This window comes from Lycorma delicatula, chromosome 2 (genome assembly GCF_047948215.1).
Source record: "Lycorma delicatula isolate Av1 chromosome 2, ASM4794821v1, whole genome shotgun sequence".
Classification (NCBI taxonomy): Eukaryota; Metazoa; Arthropoda; class Insecta; order Hemiptera; family Fulgoridae; genus Lycorma; species Lycorma delicatula.
This window is the reverse complement of record NC_134456.1, coordinates 83,026,664-83,047,003: the sequence shown is the minus strand read 5'-3', so window position 1 is coordinate 83,047,003 and position 20,340 is coordinate 83,026,664. Positions and strand designations below refer to the sequence as shown.

The following is a 20,340-nucleotide window of genomic DNA, read 5'->3' as shown; positions in this document are numbered from 1 at the left end:
TGTAACTTCAGTAATTTTTAAGATATCAGACATTAAATCACAAAATTCAGTGTCAAAAACAAGTTTCTTTTAGGTTTGTTGTTCAATAGCTTTGTTAAATGACTAATAAATTTGAAAAATTTAGTAACAAAACTTGTATAATTGTAACCTTTAATTCTCAGAAAATTATGTAAATATAGCCAATAAAAAGTAAAAAAAAAACATTTAAAATCAATTTTTTATTAAAGCATAACAAATAAAAAATAGAAAATCTTATTATTTTTTCTGTACCTAATAAATATTCATTAAAAAAACACCCCGTTAATTTATGTCTTCATAAACATATTTATGAAGACAATCCAAATATGGTACTGTGGAAACTAGTTTCAAACATAGATTTCACATTAATGTTCAGTGTGGCAAGATTTATGACAAAAATCTGTGATCATTTGTTTCTTTCTTTTTCCTGTTTAGCCTGTGGGAATTACAATTTAGATAATACTTCAGAGGATGAGTGAGTATGATATGTATGAGTGTAAATGAAGTGTAGTCTTGTACAGTCTCAGGTCGACCATTCCTGAGATGTGTGGTTAATTGAAACCCAACCACCAAAGAACACCGGTATCCACAATCTAGTATTCAAATCTGTATAAAAATAACTGACTTTACTAGGACTTGAATGCTGAAACTTTTGACTTCAAAATCAGCTGATTTGAGAAGACATATACCACTAGACCAACCCAGTGGGTTACACCCTTTACACACTAGATTTACTTTTCTTAACACCTTATATTTATACCTTTTTATTTATTTTTTCTTAGTATCTTTACAAACTACATAGCAAATGATTTTCCAGCATGATGGTGCAATGTCACATTTTTCTTTAGTAGCTACAAAATCACTTGAATGTTAATTTCTTCAACTAGACCGGATGTGGTGGACCAATGGATTGGCCACGACGATCACCTGACTAAATGTCACTAGAACACTTTATTTGGAACCATATGAAAACAATAGTATACCAACATAAAAGTAAATACTAAAGAAGAATCGCTCATTAAAATACAAAATGCAATTGAATTTATACAAAACGATACTGATGATATGGAAAGCCAACGGAAATATTTTTCATTGGGCAGAGTGCTGTGTACATTGTGAAGGGGGGAATTTCAAACAATTATTGTAACTAAAGTTTGTTATTCTGTTACCACATCATTTCATGTATTCTATTTTTTTGTTTTGCTATATTAAGAATAATGTTTATTAGGTACAGGATTTACTGTTTATTTTGCTTCAATAATAAACACATTTTTATAAGTTTTTATTTACTTTTTATTGGATGTATTTACATTAATTTTCTCAGAATTAAATTCTCTACAAGTTTTTTTACTAAATTTTTCACATTCATTAGTCATTTAACAAAGTTATTCTACTATAAGCCTTAAAAAAACTTGTTTTTCGGCAATGAATTTTGAGTTTCATGTCTGCTTAAAAGCTACTGGAGTTTCAGTTATGGGACCTAATTTATCCTACTTCCCAGCTAAAGTTACATAAGAAATCACCTACTTCCCAGCTCAAGTTACATAAGAAATCACCAAGCAACTCCTTAATTTGGGTCCCAAAAATCTTTTGTTAGCCATAACTCAAAAGCAATGTGTTTTCAGGCTTATGTTTATATGAACTTTTTTCATTATTTTCACCATTACAACATATGGTTTCTCAGTATCTTTGTGGGACACCTGTGTGTGTGTATATATATATATACACACACACACACACACACACACACACACACACACACACACACACACACACACACACACATACACGTTTAAGTATGTTGCATTAAATTATCTATGAACATACATAAAATAGAAAGGTTGTTATAATCAAAATTAGAAATTAGGCAAAGAATTAAGACAAATTAAATTTATAGCAAACAAAAATGGATATAATGAATATTTTTTATAGAGAATGTAAATATAAATACATATCTAAAAAGTACAAAAAAACAGGAAACAAACACAGGAAATATGTTACTTATTATTATATTAATTAAAATACAAATGAAATTATTATTGTTAAATAATATTTAAATTAAATAAAATTTAATTTATTGTTAAACAAAAAATTCAAATCATAATAAAATAACACCATGTGATCAACTTAACAGTAGTGGCAATTAGAGAATTAATTGCAGTGATTACAAACAAATAAACAATGGTAAAATTAATAAATCCTTTAAACAAAGAGACTTTTACGATATAGGAAAATAAAAGAAAGAATATTTCAAATGTTGCTGATCAACTCATTATATATGTTGTTCATCTGCATTTTCCAAATATTTAATATTTAAAAAAAAAATGTATTTATTAATACAAGCAACAACTTTATGTATACAAAACACACTTATGAATAGGCAGTTACATTTTGAATATGACTTATTTAAAGTAGTATATCTGCTGTAATTGCTGCTAGCTTAACTGATGATAATCCATGGATTCAATAAGCTTTTTGTATCAATTAGTAAGTTTATATTGCTTAAAAGTTTTAAGGTTGCTTTTTGATATGTTCATAGATAATTTTTGGTGTGTGGTATGTGAGTGTGTGCACACGCAATGTGCACAGGTATATTAGTATATTTAATAAGCTTTATACATTATTATTATTAGATCTGAAAACACTGCTTACATATGATTCTTAGATGCAACTACAATAATAAGGAAGAACACAGTTTGGATGAAAAGATTTAAAAATTAATTGCGGTAATAACATAATGGAAACTTTAGTATCTAAATAAATTAAATCAAGTTACAGAACTCTGATGTATAATTTAAATACAAATTATTTTAAACAACATTCATTAGAGACATTCAGTTATACTTCAGTAACTGCTATCAACAATAAGGTTATTGAAATAAAAGTTTACTTCAGTAGTAAACAGAGTATAACATTAAAGAACAATTGTTAACAATATTATACAAAAAATAATAACAGAGATTAAATAACATAATAACTAAAATAAAAATTACATATTACAATACAAAAGAAATAATATGCAGTTAAAATAAATCAAACAAATGTGCAATTTAAGCCAAATTCATTTGCTATTTACGAACAAGCAAAATTAGATAAATATTACAATTTATTTTAAGTTTTAGAAATTGTATGATTTATTACTAGACTTAATTATTAAATTAAACAAACTGCACCTTAACAAAGCCAAGGAGAGTAAGTTAGATATATTTAGAAATACTAAACTGTATTTATAAATCGTTTAAATTTTCTATTAATTTTGTAAAAAAAAAAATCTGTTAATCATCTGTAACACAATTTCCATAAAATTTAATTTATATTAATTAATTTAAAATTCAATGATAAAAATTCTTTGAAAGTGTATGTTTGGAGTGTCGCTTTATATGGAAGTGAAACTTGGACAATCAGAGTATCTGAGAAGAAAAGATTAGAAGCTTTTGAAATGTGGTACTATAGGAGAATGTTAAAAATCAGATGGGTGGATAAAGTGACAAATGAAGAGGTATTGCGGCAAATAGATGAAGAAAGAAGCATTTGGAAAAATATAGTTAAAAGAAGAGACAGACTTATAGGCCACATACTAAGGCATCCTGGAATAGTCGCTTTAATTTTGGAAGGACAGGTAGAAGGAAAAAATTGTGTAGGCAGGCCACGTTTGGAATATGTAAAACAAATTGTTAGGGATGTAGGATGTAGAGGGTATACTGAAATGAAACGACTAGCACTAGATAGGGAATCTTGGAGAGCTGCATAAAACCAGTCAAATGACTGAAGACAAAAAAAAAAAAGATAAAAATTCATAATTAAAACATGAAACTACATTACAACATTTTCTCTATTAAATGCTAGTTGCCTTCATAATTCAGCTGTGTTTTTTCTTTTTTTTCTTTATGTATTATAGCATGTTTCCGAATAGATTATAATAACTTCTTTAATTAAATATTATATTTTTCATGTTGTACTGTATAGTTTTTAGCAAGCAGTCTTACAGACAATATTTACATTATATATTTGTTCACTAATTGTCAAGTAGAATATGTCAAAGACAAAAACTTAGATTACAATGACTAGAAAAACAGTGAGAGTTAAGGAGGTTAAGGAGTTTAAAAAGTACAAACACTGCTCATCTAAATGTGATTTTTTTTCACAAAAGAGTGCAGCAAATTTGGATGTCTGGTAAAAAAATTAACAACTAGGTTAGATTCTTTGGAAAAGATTATCTAGAAAAGTATTCTTTGGAAATAATATATTTGTTTATATTTTTCTTCAAAATATGTGTAAAGGCTACATAACTTATGTTAAATTCATTTTTCAACTATATTTTAGTCATAAAACATGATGTACCATTTGACACATACCAGTAAATTATCTATTTTTTGTTTATAATATAAAAATATTTATTGTAAATATAATGCTTACTTTTATTTAATTTCCTTTTATTCCAAAAAGTTTCCATGTTTTATCTGAAACTTTTCTACTCCAAAACTGGGTTTTATGATAAAATTTATAGTCTTTTCTGTTTCTCCTGTACAATGGTTATTCTTTTCTTTACATGCTTTTATTTAAAGTCAGGGTTCTTTTTCGGAATCCAACAGCCACTTATTTTCAATCTTTTCTTTCAAATCAATGGGCATCTGAAGGTATTTGCAGAGAGATTATAAATATAATTTAACCAAACAGCCTACACTTGCTAACCTATTTTTTTATTTCTATTCGTCGATTTTATTCAAACATGGGTCTTCCAGATATACCTCTAATGGGTCTAATATAAGCAGCATTATGCTTATAATTATAAAATAATCTAACCAAACTTAACCTATGCTCGCTTCACTCGTCGCTAACTTTGACTAGCAAGCAAAGGTTAGTGAGCATAGGCTAACAGGAAAAGCCCCCATGTTTAAGCACGAGCAATTACTAATACGTAACGTAAAAAAAACCATTGTGGGGGAAAAACAGAAAAAGGCCCAAATTATCTACATTTTATATATATATATATATATATTTTTGTTTTGTTCTATTATTTTGTTGTATATATTTTTTTATAAATTATCTAAATGATCTGGCCAACTTATTTAAAACCAAGCAAAAAGATTTCTCTTTTACAGAAACAATACTATACTGCTGATGGGTTTATATGAAACTACAAACATAAACCTGAATTTTTTAGATACTTGTTTAATTTATACTTAATTAACAAATGTGCTCAAACATGTAGTAAATAATATGCTTTTAAAATTATAATTATTTTATTCCATAGTGACTTTTTTATTTATTATTTTTGCATACTTGCATCACTATTATTTCAAGAAACTATTATGTTTACTTATTAATATGGACTTTCTCATTTTTGTAGTTTTGTACTTTGTACAGCAGTTGCGATCAAAGTTTTTCCACAGTTTTCCTTAATCTTCTTCCATGCTGGAGCTGTTCCTTTTTTCTTATTTGTGAAATAATACCCTTCCATTCCTAATGTGATCTACATAATGCATAATTATGTTAAGATTTAAATAAAATATTTATTTGAGTAACTTAAGTAAGATAAAATATTAACTTAGTTAATGAAAACAAAGTTATGCACTAACCGATCTGTTGTTTCTAGACATACTAAAATTATACGTAGCATTGTCAGTTTGCTGTAGCGACATGATATCAACACTTGATACTCCTAACGGTCGACTTCTGTTTGATACAAGAGCTACTTCTTGTAATTTATAATCAGCCAAACAACACGAGAGGTTCAAAACTTGATCCAAATTCACTATAAAAAAATTACAACAATTTTACATAAAAAAAATTTTTATCAGGAAACATTACAAATTCAATTAAAAACTAAAAAAAGAACAGAAATATAGACATAGAGCTGTAGTATCCAACTGAAGGAAAAATTGCATTGTGGCCAACTATACAGGGATCCTATGTTTGATTTCACATGTGGGAGGAAATTTCCATTAAAAAATCTTTAAAAAAATTCTTATAATAATCAACTCAATAATAGATACCAAATAGACAATGTGCAACACACTGGATATCTGTGAAGAAATTAATAAATCAAAATATTAAAACTTACTCTATCCGAAATGTGCAGTAGCTGAATGGACATTACTGTATTGACAATGATGTTGACATGAGATGCACCGACAAAATGACAGCTGACAGTATATGATTCCCATCTAGGTTATTGGATGTGCAGTAACATTTTTCTAGGCCTCTGATAGGGGTAAATATACTGGTATGAAAAATAAATATGACAACACTCAGATCAATCAAAAGTTATGCATGAGTACGTCCAATGTTGATTTTTTTTTAGCAATTTCTTACAAGTGCGCAAAAATGATGAAAATAAACAATGCCAAAGTTAAATATAAAATATTAAAAGTAGACAAATGTTAATGACAAGTTATTCTTCCATTTTTGTAGTAAATAAAATGAGAGAAAAAGTCTCATTCCCAGTTGTAAAGACATATGAGTTCAGCACGTTAATGGGTGTACATCAGAAGACAAGCAGTAATCTTCTTGAGAGAGTATGCCAAGTAGTACCGCATAGGCTTGTTATACATTGACTGTGTTCATTTTTACATTTGTAATTTCAGCAAGAGCATCAAACTCAAGGAGAGCAAAAAATTTGACTTCAAACCCAGGAAAGCACAGCAGAGACTTGTAGAATATCTCAACATATGCCACATGACAATGAAGCAATCAATCCATTATTTTTTGAGAAGAGTTTATTTTAAAAGATGAAGAAATTAATTGGAAGATAACCCATTGTGACCTTATTACATTCATTTGTACCATTATCCTCCAAGAATTCATCCCAAGGTATAGGACCACCAAACTGACTTCACAATATCATTTTCAAATATTTTGTACAAAGGGCTTGATAGTGACACAAGAGCAATTGATGCACCATTATGTCAACGTGCCCAACACATTTCACTCAAAATTGTTTTACGGCCCAACAATTTGTTCACTGTTTTCCACTCCTTACACTCACCAGATTGGCTATTAATGATTTCTTCCGTTTATAAAATTTAGTCTGAATAATAATCATTTTGATAAGATCAAGTAAGTACAGCTTAGATTGTGATTTTGCATTAAGAAAAATCTGACGTGGACACCACATGACTTCCTTGTATGCCTATTAAATTAGGTATTCATTCACATTTTTTTTAAAATGAAAAGTACATAAAATTTTGTTTCATTAATAACTTCTGATATTTTTTCCTGTTTTATTTTTATTTTTTTGTTATTGAATTATTATTTATTGCAATTTTTTTACAATCAGAGGTTAATTATTAATAAATCAATACATTTAAATTTAAAAAAAAGTTAAAAAAAGGAAAAGAGATGAAGTCTGATTCAAACTGATGTGCCTTCCCTTGTTAGATCCAAATATTTCATTAATTAAAGTTTTATTTGGCTATAACTCTCGAACGAATGAAAATAAGTACCACTTATGATATATATAACACTGAAAAGCTGTCAATGAGGGCTTATTACTAGAAAAAATCTAAAATCCAAATGTTTTGGATTTTTTGGATGGCTAATAGTTTTTGAGTTATGCGAGATATATACATACGTCACACCAAAACTAGTCAAAATGGATTCAGGGGTGATCAAAATGGATATTTCTGTTGAAATCTGAAAACTGAAATTTTTCATGATCACATTACTTTTTACTTCCTTGTACGAAGTAAAAAGAGGTTTCTTCCAAGGTGTATTACAATAATGCTAGCTAAAATTATTTTTTAAATTAAATTAAAAAAAGACATTGTTACAAAGAAGTTATACATATAATGTGAAAATTATACCAATATGCTGGTTATTAACTTCATTTTTTTTTGAAGTAATGTAAGAAATGTTAAAAAAAAATATATTCATTGTAGGAATATCTGATCAATGAGTAAATCAATTACCACTAAGCAAACTCTTCATGAAAATGCTGTACAGTAACTCCTCCATTGTTTGTTACAAAAAAATTAAGGTAACTTAACTGATTTACCACTTAAAGACAAGTAAAGGAAGTTATATACCTAAAGTAAAAGTAAAATACCTGTGTTATGAATGATGTAATAAGGATGAAATTTAAACAAGAAACCCCAATGAGAAGAATTAGCTGATTTTAACACCAAACACATAAAAAATGTTAATGGAAGAAAGAAGCGTAGATTTATATTTAATTTTAGAATTTTAGAGTGCTTATGACATCATGCCAATATCACAATCCAATGAGATAACCAATTAAAAAAAATAAAAATAAAAACCAATAACCAAAGATAAAAGTAAAACCAATTACCACCATAATTAAGGTAAAACAACTGAAGTAAATAGTAAGTAAAAAAAGCACAACAGTTTCAATTAATTAATAAATGAAGATAAAAAAATTATATTTTCAATAATTCACAATTAATAACCCGTTCTTGTAATTACTTAAGTAAAAAAAACAGTGCAGTTCAGTGTCAAGAGGTAACGGTTTATTTATGCTAATCAGAATAAATAGTGCATTTAATAAAATGAGTATTAGAGATGACAACCGAAAACTGTTCCTAATACCTGGTTAACATGTGTTTTAAATCTGATTTCATTTCCTTTACACCAAAAAGTATATATAAATGAGAAAAAATATTTAAAGAAAATATCTTGCTATGTAACAACCAACACAAATTGCAAACAATCTGTCAAGAATATATAGAAACAATATATTTAAACATGCTAAAAATTAGGTTAAAAGTTTATAATAGTATAACAACAGAATTTATTATCATATTTATTATCAGTCTATAGTAATTGTATTACTCTTATCACAAACTGAAGAATTTAAAGATAAAACTACAAAAGCAGTATGAACTCCTTTATTTAATACAACAAAACATAACTAAATAATTAAGAGATCAATTAAAACAACAATAAGACAATTTAAGATACATATTTGTATACAATCGATTAAATATTTAACAAATGATTCACAACAGTGAAATAGTTAATTTAAATCAATTAAAAGTATATTCATGTACTTTTTAACAAATTATGAGCCAATAGCAATTTAGAAAATAACTTTAACAACCTGTCACTTTCATTATGTAACTGAATACAAAAGAATTTTTTTTTCATGTAAGAAATATGGGTAGAATATTAAGAACAAATAAAATGCCAAAAACCAGGAAAATGAATAAAATCTTTTTAAACAGGAAATTTTCTTCTTTAACGAACAAATGTCACCAATTTGTTGAAAAGTTTGTTGTGTGTGCTATCACACTAAAATTCAGAAAACAATGTTATCAGACAGCCACAAAATTAGTGAAATGATACATACCTATTTGAATATTATCTTGACTAACCTTAAATGTATCCAGATTATTTCTATTTAGTTTATAATTAAGACCAAGTTTGAATTGTGGTTTACATGAAAATATCTCAAATTAACCTGAATTCTTTTATAGTAGAGAATTTTTCATGATGACATGACACTGCTAGCAAATGACATTGATGAAGGTAAATCATAAGACAAGAACAAGAATAAAGAACTCATGAGAGTTTATGTTCCAGTAATAGATTAGATATCTGTAAAATTTGGCTATGTACAGAGGAGTTTGGAAGACTGCTGAAGTGGGTCTGGAAGTGGCAGTCAAAAATTGAAAACTTAAAGGGGAGCCAAGGAAAGCATGGAATGAAGGAGTGTAAGAAGCCATGCATGACCAATAAATTGCCAAGGCACATGGTCCATGATAAAACCACACACGACAGTGAAGGATTCATTTCAAAAGATGGTCAAACACTGCAAATAAAATTAAAATATCATTCAAATAAGACAAAAATTATGCTCAAAAAACAAACACAATTAAAAGATAAAATAACACGGTAATAAAATAAAAATAATAACTCAATTTAAATACTTCAGAGAAATAATATCAAACAACCAAAACGAAAAAACCTTGATCCAAATAAGATGAAACAATCTAGGCCAAGTTCAAAAATTAACCTGGTACACTTACAATAAAAAAATGCCTATCAATAAGCGCAAAAACAATAAACTACAACACAGTTATAAAACCAGAAGCTACTTTACAGCAGAAACACTCTTCCACCTGAATGAACAATCGAAGACAGACAGACTACAGAAAATTGAAAGAATAAAAAGTAACAGAAAGACAGGCAGCGGTGAATCGTACCCGACAAAGTCCTGTACAAAGAGTTAGAACCCAACATTGATGCCATGCATAATAAGAGACTAGAATTCTTTGGACATATCATGAAGATGCAAGATTCAAGACTTCTGAAACAGCTAGTAAAGTACAATCTTCGACTTGAAAAAGAAAAAAAGACACTACTTTAGTAATGTAATCATGAAATTCTGTCAAGAGATAGGAGTGTTTTACTTTTAATTTCTATTAAATCCATCTATTACGTTCTACTCGTAAGAGTTTAGAAAGCTCATCTGATACTCAGAGTGGGAATGTACTACTGGACCATCTTACTGGCTTCATGTTGCCTATATCATCCTGTTATGATACACTATTCCCTCCACTGTATTATTTATTAGCAGTACAATAATACTTCAGATACCTCAGGTAGAATTGCTGTACATCTATGCGTTTATGCTTCCTAAACTTTGATAAGTATTAAACAGAACTGAAGGTCATGATATTGAATTTTATGAATATGGCTTACAGTGTTTTATAGGTCGAGGTCCTGCAAGCATTCTGAGAGCTCTCTTTGCATCGAGAAGATTAGTTTGATATCAGAAACATTACCCCAGATCTTCATGCCATCACTAGCCATTAAGGGAATGGAAAAAATTTTGAAAAATCAACATTTTTATCACTATAAAGTACTAATATATTTTATATGGATTTACTTTAGACTTTTATAGATTTTTATATTTTTATTTTTAAGATTTTTATATTCACAATATCTTTTATATAACTGTTGATAGAAAAGTTTTTGTTGCACAATGGAGAATGTCATATGTTATCTGGAGATCTCAGGATCACATAACAGCATCCCACTTCATTTATAAATCCATGAAAGGCAGAGGGATTGTAAATGTTTATATTTATGCTATCAAAGATTTTTATAAAAATAATAAACGTAGAGTTAAGTTGGGTAAGAATATACCAGCTAAATTCATAGTAAACAAAGGAGACTCGAGGCTGGCTGTAGGCTCCCTATTTTATTTAAATTTACTTGCTGTGAAGCTGCGGTCTCAAAAGTGCAAAAGGTTAGGAATTGAACTGGACAAAGATAACATTTATTATAATTTATTTTTTGCCAATGATCAAGTTGATGTGCAGAAAATGAAGATGATGCATATGATGGAAAGATTAATGGAAATGTACAAAAAAATTGGGTTTTATTTGATTGACCAAAGAAGTTTTATAGTTTCGGCAGGTATAAGTGAATGTTTGAGGTTACATTGTCAGCAGATAGTCGGGATAATAAAAAGTAAAAGAAGGTAATAAAAATTAATAGATTAAAGAAAACTGGATAAGCAAAAACTGTAATTAACTCACTTATTATTATGAAACAGGAACTTATCTAAGAGTACTAAACACAGTATACATGCAAGTCACTCATGGAAAGAGGCACAACATAAGGGACTGAAGTAATACTCAATGGATAAATGGAACAAAAATGTGATTGGTCACACAGAAATTATGTACTGTAGAAGTTGCTGACAACTCATTTTATTGAATCATTTGAAGAAACAAGAATATAGAACTCATGAGATTTAACAGATTAGATATCTGTAAGTTGTCATGTAAAATGGAGTTTGGAAGATTGCTGAAGTGGGGTTGGAAGTGGCAGTCAAAAATTGAAGACTTAAAGGGGAGCCAAGGAGAATTTGGAATGAAGGCATGCAAGAAGCCATGAAAAACCAAAAAATGGCTGAGGCACATGATAAAACCACATGATGGTGGAGGGCTCATCTCAAAAGATGGTCATAAAAGCTGTAAAACTCTAAATATATGTAGATATATAGGTATTATCCACCAATATGAAGATAAAATAAAATAAGGTAAAAGGTGTACTCCTTAAAGTATAAAACAAAAACAAAAAAATTATGCCCACATTTTTCCTAACCAAGAGCTCAATGAAAATAATTAGGGCCGAGTGACAAAAAGATTGTTGATATGATCTACAAACATAAATTAATAATGGCATATTTTTTCTTATTTTAAGGAATAAGTGTACTTTTCTAAACACACTGTAGGGAAAGTTATAATTTTAATTTATAATTATAATTTTGTTTTGGAGTAATTAATTCATTTCTTCATTAATGTCAATTAAATGAATGTACTACCTTAATAAATCAACTTACTTCATGAAAAATTATTTTCATATATTATTTTTTAATAAATATTATTAAACAGCAGTCTAAAAATACTCTTACAACACTTATTTACCACATATTTACCCTTTTCACATTTTACACTATTCATATACACTGCTGACAAATTACACGTATGAATAAATAAAATAATAAGAATGTGCAAAGCATGTTGATTACAAGGCTCAAGTGTGAAGGCAGATAAGATTTTTTTACTTAATAAGGCAATTTAAATTATCAGCAACAAATTAATTAAAAAAAAAAATTAAACAAATATCAATTAATAATTTAACATTCAACAAAAATAAAAAAATTTCTTTACAAAACTAATCCAGTAAAAAAAAAAAACAATAGTTTTAAAATTTTCTTTAAGTACTGTTAAAAATAAATAATAATGATTAAGTTCTCATAAAGTAAAAATCTCTTTATGTAATGTTAAATAATAAAAAAAAAAATTTTTTTTAATAATATTTATTGTTACTGTCTTTTGATATTTAATTACATAACTGTTCATCAATCAATAAATATCTATCTAGCTTTTAATTAGCATATTCTTATCACAAATTCAGACTAAACAGAAATGCAAATATAAAAAAAAAGTAAAGTAATGATAATGGTGATGACAGAATTAATTAATTGTATAAATATGCATACATACATACATACATACAGTGGCAAACAAATTAATGTGAACACAGTATTTTTAACAGAAGATTCTATTTTTAAAAGAAAATTTGTTTATAGTCAAACTTACTCAAATTTAATAGTTTATGTGTCCTCCTTTGTTTTTGATTATTAATCATCTTTGGCATTGATTCCACTAACGTAGAACAATGATTTCGATTTCTTCATTTTGAAACCAAACCTGTATCACTGAACTAATAAGGTCAGTTTTTGTGCTACAATTCATTTTCCTAAGTCCTGGGATTCAGGTCGTGGGAGTTCCCTGGCCATGAGAACACTCAATGCTTTTGGTTTTTGAACTCTTGCTTTCTTTGACGTGTGACATGATGCAAGATCCTGTTGGAAAATGAGTTCTGGGCTCTTCTACATAAGTGGGACTACTTTTCTTTGGCATCTGTTAATGTATTAGTCCAATTTCATCATCCCATCCACAGGCATAAGTGCTCCTAGCCCTTCAAGTCTAAAACATCCCCAAAACATGTTTTTGGCTGGGTGTTTGAGAGCTTGTTGCAGGTGTGCCGGCATTGTAGTCTTCTCATTCGCTGACTTATGAATATAGGCTTACTCTCTCCCCTTGGACAAAGAAATGAGTCTCATCTGAAAAATAACTTTTTTCCCCATCACAATATTTCATTTTTTAAGTTCCTTTGCCCATTGAAGTCTTTTTGTCTTCATAACTTGTGTCACTAACTGCTTCTTTTTAGGTTTCCAAGCAATCCTTCACAATGTCAACAATCTTCTACGAACTGTCATATCAGAAACATTAGTCCCACTGGCTCTCAAGTCCCTATTAAGGTCAACAGCTGAAAATCGTGGATTAATTTTGTTTTTTCTTTTTAGAAATTGATCTTGTGTAAGCGTGGTTTTCTTTCTCCGTCTACATTTTCCTTTTCTCTTTGGAGAGATGAAACCAATTTTCCTAAAGCTTTTCACAATTTCATTTACAGTATCTACTTTCACACTACACTCACTGGCAATCTGTCTTTCAGTCATTTATGTGAGTTGGGACAGAGCAACAATTTCTGTTCGCTTTCATGGGGTTAAATCCATTGTATTAACTAAAAATGAATAACAAACTTATAACAGAAACACAAGGTCACCAAAAACTAATTGACAATGAATTATAAAAGCACAAAAACCACTAATTCAGTTTGTATAACTAACAACATAACCTGAAACACCAAACAGCAAGCAGTCTGTCACAGAATGAAAATTCCCTACAACAGAACAAAAATTCCCTTTGTTCAGATTGATTTGTTCACTACTACTACTACTACTACATGCGCGTGAACTAATGTTACAACAATTATTATTAATAAAAGAGGTAAATAAAATAAATTAGCTAAATAGAAATTTTGAACGATTAAACAGTAACATGCAAAACTTGAATAAGTACTATAACTTTAGTTTATCTAAATCCTGGGATATTAGTTAAAAATAATACCAGTTAAATATAATAATTATTTTGTTACAGTTAAATACTTAATAGTACAATTTTACCTGGGTGTCGTAATGAATACTTTGATGAATCAAGATTTTTCTCGCTGCATACCTGGGTCAAGATATCAGAAAGTTTAGTCTTTGGGCTAATCCTCGTTACATAAAGCTGATTTCGAGGTAAGTGAACCTGTAAAATAAACAAAATTAATTGTTTCATTGTTAGGATAGTGTAAAGTTATGTGTACATTTATCTACATTTCATTACACATCCACAGATTAACAAGTTACATCACTAAACAAACAAAGCTGGATTAAATCAGGAAAAGCTGCATTAGTTATCTCATACAAAACAATCAAACAACTATATTATTTACATGATAGCGATATCTACTTCCATAATATTATGCATAGAAACTGCATCCAAATTCATTAACTTTGGTGATTTACAGAAACTGTAAGTCTTACTAAAATTATTATAACTATTCTTCATAGTTAGCATCCTATCCAACTTCACATCCTATAATTTTACAAATGCTGTTCTGTCAGACATTCTAGTTGTAAAACCTTCAACAGAAAAACCAAGTATGTATTGATATAATAACTACTAAGTAATTTAAAACTGATTAACTTTACATAGAAAAAAATTACTATTATTGATAAAATGAACACCAAAAAAAAAGATTAACGAGTCAAATGTTACAGGCATACCTATGCTTCACTTCAATAAAACAACTTGAGATGGATCAACTGTGAACTGCAATCCATATTATTTTTACATCACAAACATTAAGCATCTACACTTGGTTTCAGACTTTAAGTATTCATCCACAGATTAGCTGCAAGCTCAGTTCAGATCAGAACATAAGTAATTTTACTTCATTGTCCACTATGCACTTCATTTTAGTTCCAATTTTTTTTTTTAAGCAATGATGACATTATACAGAGTGATTCAAAGAAACGGGAAATTTTGAAAGTTGTGTTGGTAGCCGTGGGCGATCGGTACCACTTTATAAGTGGCGCCAGCCTCTCTAACCTAACGCTCCTCACAAGGGACGGTCGGGAAACCCCGACCTGCCTAGTGGCCCTTAAGAGGACCCCTTCGGCCCGGACCATTTATGACCTTGGCAGTATTTTTTACTGCAAGGTAAAAAATACTGTGTGGGGTACACCCCAGTGCCACAGATGCCAGAAATTTGGACACTCGTCCAATTACTGCCAGAGGGCCCAGCAATGTGTCAAGTGTGGTGGGGACCACGACACTGCCACATGCGTTAAGCCGCGTGAGGAACCAGCCTCATGCGTTAACTGCAAGGGGCCTCATCCGGCTAATTACCGGGGTTGCCCCTATTATAAGGAGCAAGTCAATAAAGTCAAGGGCATTAAAAAGCCCGAGACTGTTGACGGCCGCAGCTGGGCCCGTGTTGCCGGTGGGGGAAAATCAGCCCCCAAACCGGAGGTGCCGGCACCTGTGGCCAAGGCGGTAGTGAAAAAAGGGGAGGTACCCTCCCCAACACCCGCCAAGCCAAAACCGGCGGCGACCACCAAGAAGGTGGTGAAACAAAAGGCGGCGACAAAGCCGGCCCCGGCGAAGAAGGCCAAGCCTTCCTCGACGGGAAAGGCAAAGCCTGCTCCGGCTGGGAAGGCCAAGCAGGCTGTTAAAAACACCGCGGCCCCTGTGGCCCCGCGCCCCACCAAAAGGGCGGCCGCGCCAAAAGGCACCTCCAGCGGCAATCCGAAACCGGCTACCCCGTTGGAGACCACTGGCATGGACTTCCTGTCGCAGATGACAGTGAAGGATATCCTGCCAGATATCATGATGGTTTTGCCACGCCTGCTCCAGGCAAAATCTCTCAAGGACTGTATTCAGTCCTTAATAGAGTGCCTCATGGCTGTACTGTCCAGGTATGGTTAGGCCCACCCTCAGACTCTTGCAGTGGAACGCCAACTCAGTAGTAGGCCGGACGGAGGAACTATGCCGTCTGGCCGAGGATCTACTGATAGACGTGATACTGTTGTCTGAGACGTGCTTGAACCCAAGCAAGCAACTGACCCTTCGGAACTATTTTACATATAGGACGGATAGGCCAGTTCGACCCGGATCTCGCACCTCTGGTGGAACTGCGGTTTTAGTCCACAGACGCCACATGCATACGCACGTTTTTCTTCATACAAACGTGATGGAGCAAACGTGTGTGCATGTGGAGCATCTGGGTACGGTGTATCGGCTGGTTTCGGCTTATAGCAAGCCGAACGACGCGGTAACCGGCGCAGATCTGGATGCCGTGCTGGAAAATTGGGATGGGCCCATGATACTCATGGGCGACCTCAATGCCAAACACGTGTCATGGAACAGCATTCTGACAAATCCGAATGGCAGATTGCTGTACGAAAGGGCGAGAGCCCGCCGCTTGGTCGTCGTAGGCCCTGAGGTGCCCACGTTCGTGCATCGCTCAGGCAGATCTAGGCCTGACGTGCTGGATATCGCAGTCATGAAGGGGGGTACCCTCCCATTCATGATTGAAACGATAGAAGACCTCAGCTCGGACCATTCCCCTGTCCTGTTGGAACTAGGTCAGGCAGGGGGTGGCCGAGATCCCCCGCCTATACCCCGAAGGTCAGTCAACTGGAAAAGGTTCTACGAGACCCTCCAGCGGGAGTACAGGCCGGTAAATCCTGAGCTCCTGAACACCCCGGAGGAAATCGACGACACTGTCGGGCGCGTCACGTCGTCAATGACCGAGGCCCTGGCAGGCAGCTCATCAGCCAAAACTCGAGCAGTTGTTCGAAACGACCTCCCTCCTCATATCTCCGAAGCCATAACGGAGAAACGACGACTGAGGAGGAGATATCGAATCACCCTGTCCCCCGCTGATAAGCGGGCCTTTTATAATCAAACGGACAGGGTAAAACAACTGCTGACAAGCCATCGAGAGGATTCGTGGAACGAATACCTCGCCTCGGTCTCTGACGACATCTCCTCGGTGTTCAGGTTGAACAGGAGACTGCGAGAAGGGAAGAAGCCTCGCCATCCGGTTGTGGGGCAGCGAGGTTTTCTTGCATACTCGGAGGCGGAGAGGGCCGAGGTGTTCGCCGATACCTTGGAGGAGCAGTTCACTCCAAACCCCCCTCCCTCCCCGAACGACGAGCACACAACCGAGGTGGAATCCTTTCTTGTAGATTATTTCTCACAGGTGGAGGACGCCCCTCTAGAGATTGACCAAGTCACTGAAGCGGAAGTTTCCGCAGCCATTAAGGCCACAAGCCCCGACAAGGCCCCGGGTGTCGACGGGATCAGCGCCCGTGCATTCCGGAACATACCGGCCTCCGTGATTACAGCAATTTCGGTGATATTCACGTCCATTTTGTACGTTGGATATTTCCCGAATTGTTGGAAAACGGCCAAAGTCGTATGTTTACCCAAACCGGGGAAAAGTTTACTTTTCCCACGGAATTATAGGCCAATCTCCCTGTTACCGGTATTGTCTAAGTTGTTCGAGAGAATTTTCCTCGAAAAACTGAGGCGATACATGGAGGGAGAAGTGCGACCCGAGCAATTTGGGTTCAGGGAGGGTCACTCAACCACCCTCCAACTGGTAAAAATAATAGACGACCTTGTCGGAGGCCTGAACAGGAAACGGGTGACTGCAGCCGTTTTTCTGGATGTGGCCAAGGCCTTTGACAAAGTTTGGCATAGCGGGCTGCTTTATAAGCTAGCGCGATCGGCGATCCCCTACCGCTATGTCAGACTGATGCGGTCATATCTGCTAGACCGACATTTTGTCGTGCGCGTAGGGGAAACGATTTCCTCCACCAGAGAAATAGCCGCTGGGGTTCCCCAAGGAGCAGTACTTTCCCCGTTCTTGTACACTTTGTACGTGAACGATATGCCGCTGTCGGAAGGGGTCAAAACGGCCCTTTACGCAGACGACACGGCATATTTCTACGAATCCGCAAATGTGGATTACGCGGTCCGGAGGCTCCAAAGGCAGCTGGACTTAGTGGAACCGTGGCTCGACATGTGGAGAATCAGGGTCAACGGTGAAAAATCGGTGGCCGTGATGTTCACATGCAAGACACGAAAACCGACCAGAGAGCTGGAAATCTCAGGGGAGAAAATCCCTTTTGAGAAAACAGTTAAGTACTTGGGGGTGGTGTTGGACAGGCGGCTTACCTTCGGCGAACATGTAAATTATGCGACCCGGAGGGCTAAGGCCGCCAGAGCCTCGCTATACCCAGTGCTGAACAGTGCCAGCCCGTACCCACTGGCAACTAAGCTCCTCATTTTTCGGCTGTACGTACTGCCGATTCTAACATATGCTTACCCGGCATGGGGGGCAGTGTTGAGCTCCTCGCTTCAAAAGAAGATCGAGGCCGTCCAAAACATCGCGTTGCGGACGATCTTTGGAGCTCCGTGGTTCGTCAGGAACGCCACTCTCCGATCTGATGCGAGATTTCAATCCGTGTCCGAGGTGGGGGTGGCGCAGGCGCGCAGACTGTTCGGGAGAGCGGCTGTGTCCGAACACAGTCATCTTCGGGACATCTGCCGAGAGGACTCAACTCCGACAGTTGTAAGGAAGCGGCCTCACGCCGTACTGGACGAACCACCGTGATGGTGCGGTGCGGTAGCCGAAAATCGACAAACCAGGCTTAGGGGCCTCCATATCGCATGAGCCATAAACGGAATAGTGCGTCAGACGCGTTTCCGGGGTCGCGAGTGAAAAGTTTTCGCGAGTTATATAGTTTGAAGACGTCAAACACGGTAAGTCGCGCATAAAACAAAAACGCGGTCTAAATTTAAAAAAACTTACAGTAAGACAAAATATCCCAGCAATTGCGACTCCTCCGGAAAAGGGGACGCATTGCTCCCTCCTTATAGCTAGTGCCCCGTTGTGGCGTATTCCTGCTAGCCTATTAAAGAGTTAGCACCGAAAGGACTTCAGTGGACGGTCTGAAGGGGAATTACGTCGGGAGGACAGGCTTTATAAGCCTAGCCTTCCGCGGTCGGCCCATGAAATGGGTTCGATAACGCTGGTTTAACAACGGATTGGAATGCAATTAAATCCGTCTTAAATTCACTAAAATAATAATAGACAAAACTTGAAAAATTAGATCCGAGATTAAAAAATAACCCTTTTAAAAACAAGCCCGATTAGAATGATCCAGCAGCAAGGGACTCTGTCCAGGTTCTGCGATAAAGTAGGGAGTAATAGACTCCTGCCAACTTTGCATTCCATTCCATTCCTAACCTAACCTGCCATTTAGTTGTCATGGATCCTTGGAGTGGTGCGCAACGTGCATTTGCTATCAAAGCGTTTTACAAAAACAATGACTGTGGAGGGAGCGCGTACAGAATTTCGCCGTCATTTTAATCTGGGACGGCACGACCGTGTTCCATCAGTACATGCAATTAAAGCATGGATATCTAATTTTGAGGAAACTGGTTCGGCAATGAAAAAGAAACCTCCAGACCGTGAGCGAACCGTCCGTACACCACAGAATGTTCAAGCTTTACAAGATGGTGTCACACGAAGTCCACATCGGTCAATCCGTCGTCTCTCAGCATCTTTACAATTTCATAGTTCAAGTGTTCGAAGAATGTTAGTGAAGATCTTGCAATACCATCCGTACAAATTGCAGATCGTCCAGGAACTGAAACCGAACGATGCAGTTGTGCGAACACAATTCTGTAATGTAATATTTCAGAAGATAAATGATAACGAAGAGTTTGTTCACGAACTGTGGATGTCAGACGAAGCGCATTTCCACCTCAGTGGATTTGTTAACAAGCAAAATTTCAGATACCGGGCACAAGAAAATCCTACGCAGCTACACCAGCGTCCGTTGCACAGCCAGAAAGTGACCTTGTGGTGTGCTAT

The 20,340-nt window shown here is 34.3% G+C and overlaps 1 protein-coding gene across 6 annotated transcripts in view; it reads right to left on the bottom strand.

Moving 5' to 3' along the window:
- The window catches only part of LOC142318947 (uncharacterized), an 848,641-nt gene that overhangs the window by 35,218 nt on the left and 793,083 nt on the right, over positions 1–20,340 (bottom strand). For all 6 annotated transcript variants that reach the window (XM_075355629.1, XM_075355630.1, XM_075355633.1 and 3 more), the window contains 2 exons: positions 14,525–14,651; positions 5,598–5,773 (listed from right to left, as the gene is read on the bottom strand). In XM_075355629.1, coding sequence (XP_075211744.1) covers positions 5,598–5,773; positions 14,525–14,651 — 303 coding nt within the window. The remainder of the gene's footprint in view (positions 1–5,597; positions 5,774–14,524; positions 14,652–20,340) is intronic.